The sequence below is a fragment of the Papaver somniferum genome, chromosome 4, assembly GCF_003573695.1.
Source record: "Papaver somniferum cultivar HN1 chromosome 4, ASM357369v1, whole genome shotgun sequence".
NCBI classification, from domain to species: Eukaryota; Viridiplantae; Streptophyta; class Magnoliopsida; order Ranunculales; family Papaveraceae; genus Papaver; species Papaver somniferum.
In genome coordinates, this window is record NC_039361.1 from 57,609,801 (window position 1) to 57,618,059 (window position 8,259).

The 8,259-nt window shown below is 35.3% G+C and overlaps 1 protein-coding gene across 1 annotated transcript; it reads left to right on the forward strand.

The window, feature by feature from the left end:
* The first annotated feature begins 2,832 nt into the window (after nucleotides 1-2,832).
* On the forward strand, nucleotides 2,833-3,900 carry LOC113272568. Its single transcript, XM_026522383.1, has one exon. The coding sequence runs from the start codon at nucleotides 2,833-2,835 to the stop codon at nucleotides 3,898-3,900; it is 1,068 nt and encodes a 355-aa protein (XP_026378168.1).
* Nucleotides 3,901-8,259: the final 4,359 nt, after the last annotated feature.

Genomic DNA, 8,259 nt, shown 5'->3' on the forward strand with positions numbered 1-8,259 from the left:
AATAGATACGTTGGTTTTTTTAAAACTATTTACTTTATATTGTTTTTAAAAATCTGTAGTAACATGAAGGTCTTATCTTGGAATGTCTAAGGGTTTAATACTCCAGCCACCAGAGATAACCTTAGAGACATTATAAGAACCCAGGACCCTGACATTATCTTTCTTTGTGAGACTAAACTCCATGAAAATAAAATGAGAAACTTGCTTGCTCCACTTAGATATCCTAATATCAAATACCTCCAACCCATTGGCATGTCTGGTGGCTTAGTCATCATGTGAAAACAAGGTTTTGTGTGTGTAGTTAGCTATGAAGATAACATGATTCATGCAGCTGTTCAAAGTGATCACAACCAGCCATAATGGTTGTTATCCTATATGTATGGAGCTTGTAATTATGCCAGGAAAAAAACTCAGTGGGAATTCATTAAAGATATTGGCTTGAATATTTCTCAGCCTTGGGTTTTAATAGGTGATCTCAACATTCACCTCCCTGATAGTTCTAATTTTTTTTCTTCCTCAAGTGATGGTCTGGTGCATTATATTCTTCATGAAGTTGGTTTAGAGGATTTGGGTTTTCTTGGTAAAGGTCATATATGGTCTAACAACAATACTGGCACATGAAAAAAAAGATCTAGAATAGATATGGCTTTGGTAAATGCTGAATGGAACAATGTGTTCAATGACTCTAAATTATTACATCTTAATTAGCTTGGAAGTGATCATTGCCCAATATTGTTAGTCACATATTATTTTCAGCCTAAACTCTGGAAACTTTTCTGATTTTTTCTTTCTTGGCTTCATGACAGAACTTGTGCAATGGATATAGCTAAAGCTTGGGAAAAAACAGTTCAAGGGTCACCAGGGTTTAAATTGGTCAAAAAGCTTCAATTCACAAGAAGAGCTCTTTTTAAATGGAACATAGATTATTTTGGGGATATAAATCAAAAGGTAGATACTCTTCAAGAACATCTGACTGCTATCCAAGCTCTTCCTTATTCTCAAGAAAATACTTCAAAGGCCGATGATCTTAGTAAGGAGCTAGACAAGTGGCACACTATCCAGCATGATTTCATTAAGCAAAAATCTAGAGATAATTTTGTTAAAGATATGGATCACAACACTAAATATTTTCATATTTTAACCAAAAGAAATAGATCTAGAAATAATATTGATTCTCTAAAAGATGCATCAGGGAACTGGTTACATACTAGAGAGGATATATCCTTACTTCTTACTGAGCATTTGAAGAATATCAGTTCATCTGGAGGTCCTCACATAGAAGAGCAGTATTACTTAAAAATCCCAACAATTATCACATATGAAGATAACAAGCTTCTTCTTCTTCCACCAACCAATGAGGAAATTTTCAGAACTCTAAAAAGCATGGAGAACTGGTCTGCTCCAGGGCCAGAGGGTTTTCAAGCTGGTTTTTACAAGTCTCAGTGGAACATTGTAGGTGGTGATGTTTGTGACATGGTTAAGAACTTCTTCTCTATAAAGTTTTTACCTAAGGAGATCAACAAGACCTACATCTCTTTAATCACTAAAAAGAATAAACCTTCCTCTCCAACTGATTTTAGGCCCATTGGCCTATGCAATACTTCTTACAAAATCATCTCTAAAATTCTTGTTTCCAGAATGAAACCTTTCATGGAAACATTATTTCACCCTATCAAGCAGCTTATGTTTCAGGGAGGATGATTAATGATAACACTATCATAGCACATGAACTTATTCATTCTATGAGAAGTAAACAAGGTGAAGGAGGTTGGTTAGATCTCAAGTTAGATATGTCAAAGGCTTTTGACAGACTAGAGTGGTCTTTTATCATCAAAATTCTACAAAGTTTTGGTTTCAGTGAAGACTGGTGTCAACTTATTCATCAATGTATCAGCACTACAACTCTTTCTGTTCTTCTCAATGGCTCTCCTTGTGATGAATTTTCACCCTTAAGATTCATAAGGCAAGGAGATCCTTTATCTCCTAATCTCTTTATTATTGCCATGGAATGGTTTTCTAGGACTTTATTGGAAGCTCATGATACAAAGGCAGTTAAAGGTATCACTGCAGCAAGGGGAGCTCCACCTATTAATCATTTGCTCTTTGCAGATGATTGTCTCATTTTCACTCAAGCAAATTTAACCAGTGTGAATAATATTCTCAAAATTTTAGAAGATTTCAGTTCATAATCTGGTCAGGTCATTAATTTTGACAAATCTTCAGTGCATTATAGTAACAATCTTGATCCATCTGCTTGTGCTACTCTCAGCAGCATTTTGGGAGTTATCTCTATGAAGGAAAATGAGAAATACTTGGGTTCACCATTACTCATAGGTAAATCTAAATTTAAGTCATTTGAAGAAATCAAGCTAGCTTTTGAAAGAATACTTGGTCACTGGCAGGGTATTAATCTTCATCAAGCAGGTAGAACTACTGTGGTGAAGGTTGTTCTTAATGCAGTTCCTATGTATCAAATGAGCACCTTTAAGATGCCTAAAAAATTACTTAGACAACTTGATTCATTGCAAATAAAGTTCTGGTGGGGATATAAAAGCAATAGAGGATTGAATTTAATTGCATGGAGTAATATGTGCATCTCTAAGGATTCAGGTGGTCTAGCTTTTAGAGACCTGGAAAAACTGAATCATGCTCTTCTTACAAAAATTAGCTTGGAGAATCTGTCAGAACAGTGATCATTTACTGACTAGAATTCTAAAAGCTAAATACTTCAAGAAAGAAGATTTTTTACACCTTACTGAGGAGAGAAAGAACTCGTTATAGACTTAGAAAGGCATTGAGTTGGGACTGTCAATTCTACAAGATAATTACTTCATGGAAGTTAACAATGGAAAAGGTACTAAAATCTGGATACATAAATGGATAATTGGTCTAGATATCAAAGTAGAACCTCTTCATCCCTCACATCTTCAGTATGTCTTTGTTAGTGAGTTGATCTTCACTGATACAAATTCTTGGAATACTTCTCTTCTCAACATGTTATTCATACCAGAAATTGTGGAAAAAATTCAGAATATGCAACTATCAGTTCATGAAGAAGATTGTATGAAATGGTTACCTGCTAGAGATGGCAATTTCTCTGTCAAAACAGCTTACAATAAACTCATGGAAGTCAAAGTGCAACAACAAATAGCATTAAATGTAGTTCCTACTGCAGTCTGGAAATCTCTCTGGAAGATGAAATTACCACATCGTGTTAAAATTTTCATTTGGAAAAGTATAAAAGGAATAGTTCCTACAAGGATGAGACTAGCTCAAGCAATGCACATCATAGAGACACACTGTGAGATCGGTAAACATGATGAAGAAACATTATATCACCTTCCGATTAAGTGTCCTCATGCAAAGGCAGTTTGGAGAACACTTAATATCAATACTGATCAGATCTCAGTTAACTGTCAGTCAGTTAGAGATTGGATAATATCTTGGTTTCAAGATATGCAAAATACTGGCGCTGAAGATATGCAAAGATGGCGTGAACTACTAATGGTTGGTTGCTGGATCATTTGGAAAGAAAGATGTGACTGCGTCTTCCAGGATAAAACTCTAAACCATATTCATACAGCTAATAGGATTCAGTATCAACTTATTAATTTCAATAGTTCTCTACATACCAGCTTATCTGATTCTATAACTTCAGAGACTAGGGATGCATATCATGACAGGATAGCTCATAATCATATGCTTAACAATCTTTCTGAATCTATGGATGCTTTTCAAGTTTTTAAAGATGCTTTTTTTGATGGTGTTTCTAATGAATGTGGTACTGGTGTTGTATTGTTAAATTTAGCAGGAGAATGCACGGGCATTAAAGGAACCCATGCAGCTGGAGTAGTTGATGCTGAAATGGGAGAATTCATGGCAATTATGGAAGGTCTTTAATGGCTTCGTGCAATGGAGGTATACCGAATACATATCATTGCTGATGCTGAAGTAGTATTCAATGCTATCAATAATAATTTTGTCTCAGTGAGATGGGAGAATAGGAAACTTTTGAGAGATATTAAAACTATTTTAGGGTCTTTTAAATTTGTTAAAGTTAGTTTTGTCAGGAGAACTGCAAATGTTTTAGCAGACTCCATTTCAAAGTATGTCAGAAAAAACAAGTCAGTCTTTAAAGAGTTTAACTGCAATTCCTTGCAGATAGATACATTGTTAGTCAGGTTTGATGACTCTGATTATGATTAATCAATATAATCCTTGTTATCCAAAAAAAAGGGTGGGACCCATCCAACACGTGTGGCAAGAAGAGAGGAAGAGGTCAGTTGGTGGGGCACTTTGCGGTAATCCTGAGAGCAGAAAACACGCGTCTGACATAGTAATTGACATGTTCTTGAGAAAAGGAATGATATGGTGAAAGGAGGCCCATTGAAGCTGAACAGATGGACGGACTAGATGAATTCACGATGCTCCTTACTGGACCCATTGAAGAAGCAGCCAATTAGAAGACGTAATTCATCTGTTAAAGATACTTCACGTTGCGCCCTAACAGATAAACTTATTCTCTCATGCAAAAATTTTGAATTTGGCAGACAAATTGGGGGAAGAAAGGAGGCGAACGCAAAAGAAAGAGAAACAGAAGCCTGTACTTTGAGCCACGTGGATTTTCCTTAATGGACCGTAGAAACCAATTGAGGCCGCTAATGTTTTCCAGTGTGATATTTTTATGAATTAGCTAGGGTATCCGGACTATTATAAAGAAGATCTCAAAGTTGGAGAAGAGACCACCTCTTCTTTTGGATTAATTTCCAAGGAGGAGAAACACTTCTTCCTTTACTTCTCTTTAGTCATTTGGTTTCGTTGCGAGTAGCCAGAAACATAGAGAGAGCTAGTTTTTTACTGTAAGGTTTATTTTAAATTCTACTTATTTATTTAATTCCAGTACTTTTTAATTATGTCCAGCTAAACTTCTAATTGGTTAGGGATGATTTCAAAGTCCTGAACAATGAAGCATTATTTTCTTTAACCACGTTTATTTCAAGTTTTATTTTATTGTTGATTATCTTTATTATTTTTATTGTCTAAGAATATTGAGGGGTTATTTAAAAATGATCAATTAAATTAACCAATCAATATTTCTTATACTAGTTTAGGGTTGTGTGATACGTGTAATTGTCACATTAACTCTTTACACAAGTAGTAAATCGCAAGAGCTGGCAGAGGGATTTTGTTAAGAAATTGTGTGTAAAGATAACACTAGTAAGCAGGCCGAGCCTATGAATCTGATGCTAGGATCAACCTGATTCACAGATTATAAAGCATTCGACTAATTTACACCTTGAGAGATTATTCTTGGTGGGTTGGTTGGATAGAATCTGGTAGTCGAGCGCTTCTGTATCCAGTGGCAGTAGGAATATGGGGGATAGTAGAGATTATTGCTATTATACGGTTGGTAACAATATAAATTTAATAAGAGATAAATTTCATTTAATTAAGCTTCGGTTCAGTGACATCGAATGATTCCCTAATCATCTTTCTCCTTATTAATTTAGATCAATATTTATTATTTTCGTTTTATTAGTTACTTTTATTAAAATCTAAAAAAACCCCTTTAAGTTACTTTTTAACAACTAGAAACTCCCTGCTCTTAGTGGGAACGAACTCCTTGCCATTATATTACCAGTTAATTGTGTGGAAAGGTGTAATTAATTTGTTGCGTAAACGACGCGCAACCATAACACGACTTATGTCTCAATATAGGAGATAGTAGAAATAGAATTTCCAAGTGATAGATGCGTTCAAGTATCCACATACCTTTTGTCGAAGAAGTTCCACAAGCTCCCCTTAGTAGTTTTTCGTCTTCAAATGATGAACTCTGTGAAATCTAGGCTCAACTACACTATCTATGTCCTAGTCCGAGACATCTATAAATAGGATAGAAATCAAGTCATATAGTTTTGATCACTAACATTTACAAACATGCTTGAGATAGAAAAACATGCGAGTTCGACCGAGCAGTGCTCTAACACTCTTCGTCTCATTCTTTGTGATTCCATAATAACTTGTTCTACTACCATATAGTTAAGTTATTGTGAGGTGATTGATATTTATAGGTTGTTCTTCGGGAATATAAGCCCGTATTATCAATTGGTTATTGTTCACCTTGATTTATCAAAAGACGGAACAAAAACTTCGTAGGTACGTACTTTTGCATGAGACATATTTATCTATCTGAATAGACTTTTTTGTGGGAGGCATATTTTTTTATCAAGTCTTCGACTTTGGATCATAGCAACTCTTAGTTGTGGGTGAGATCAGCTAATGGAATCAGGTGCGTAGAGTCCTGCTGGGATTCAGAGGCGTAATGAACGCGACTCTACCTTAATCGGTGTGAGACTTGGTTAGGGCTCAACTACATTCCAGTCCGAAGTTAACTTGTAGTAGGCTAGTGTCTGTAGCGGCTTAATACAGTGTGGTGTTCAAAACTGGACTAGGTCCCGGGGTTTTTCTGCAGTGGCGGTATCCTTGTTAACAAAACTTCTGGTTTCTGTGTTATTTCTTTTCCGCATTTTATTTTTTTATATAGTTGAAATATCACCGGTTGTGCGTAGTTCAATCATTTGGTAAATCCAACCTTTAGTTGTTGATTGACACTTGAACATTGGTTTTTGATATCGTTCCAGTTAGTTCTCATATCAATCGGGATCACATATTCCTATCTGTTCGATTGCAGATTGTATTCAGAAATTGAGATATAACTCTTGGATATATTTCCTTGATTGAGTCTGAATGTCTAGTTGATTCGCACGAAATTATATTGGAGTTATTCCATACAGGTTGTCGAACGAAATATTGAGTGTATTTTTTCGACCCCCGTTTTTTCAATTGGTATCAGGGCACGCAAACATGTTAAAGACCTCATAAGTCTATGTTTGTAGCAATATGACTCTATGGACAGAAGCGTTATCTCTATAAACGTACCGCCAGTCTTCGATGGCTCGAATTACTTATGGTGGAAAATTGATATGCGTGCTTTTCTTCAAGCACGTGATTTTCAATCATGGGTTTATGTTGTTAATGGCTATAATCCTCCAATGGTTACAGTAGGCGGTGTAACTGTTTCAAAGGATATTGGTAGGTATGAGCCTGATGATATTCTCGCTGCAAAGTAAAATTCTGACGGCTTAAATGCTATCATACATGACATTACCCCATATCTTCAGCACCATGTGACTACGTGCACTCGGTCTAAAGATGCTTGGGATGTCTTAGAAACCGTTTTTGAAGGGAATACCTCTGAAAAGGAAGATAGGCTTCAAAACCTAATTTCTGATTGGAAAACCTTCGTATGGCTAATGAAGATTCATTTGATGAGTTTAATCACAAAGTGTCTGAAATTGTTAATGCATCTTTTGTATTGGGTAAGACTATTCCTGAAAAGGACATTGTGATGAAGATTGTCAGATCGTTACCAGCTAGATACGATTCTAAGAAACATGCCATCGTTGAAATAAATAACCTGGAAAATCTTTACAGAAATACTCTTGTTGGAAAGCTAAAGATTTTTTATCTTGAACTGAGAAAAGAGAAAAACTTCGCATGTTTTGCAATACTGTTGCTACATCTGATGTAAAGTCTCTATGTCCGGAATTGATTGATATAAAGGATGAGAACTTCTTTGATTCAACTCTTTCACTATTTGTACAACAGTTAAAGAACACTCTATGACAAAGAAAAAGAAAGTCTCAAAAGAATTTGTTCAAAATCAATGAAAATGATAGAAAAGTTCACAAAGACTATGATAATGGAACTTGTTCCAAGTACCATAAAAGTGTTCAAAATTCTTGTTATCATAACAAGGAACTTGTTCCATGAACTAACATTATCTCATATATGTCAAAATTTAAGTCTATTATGTATTTATGCAAATGTTGATAAAAGATATAATGAACTTTTGAATATTCCGCAGTATTGATCTTTTCCTGATCCACTTCTATGTGAAAGTACTGTATGGCTCCGTAAGTTTTCTTATGCTAAGCGTTTATGATTATATTGATCATTAAGGTTCTCTTGTGGTTAATTTATTCGAGTTTACTGGATACAAATTCATGTTTCATGTGATTTGTTAATGTCCAAATAAATCCTTCTATTCTCGCAAAAGTAAGGCCGCCCTTGTTGTTCTTTCGGGAATGATATTTATGGAAGAGAGTTCTTAATCGAACTTGTGTTTAATTGCCAAATCTTTGTGGGGAGTGCGGCTGTGGAATACTGTAGGAGTTTTCTTGTATCTTTATAAACTCC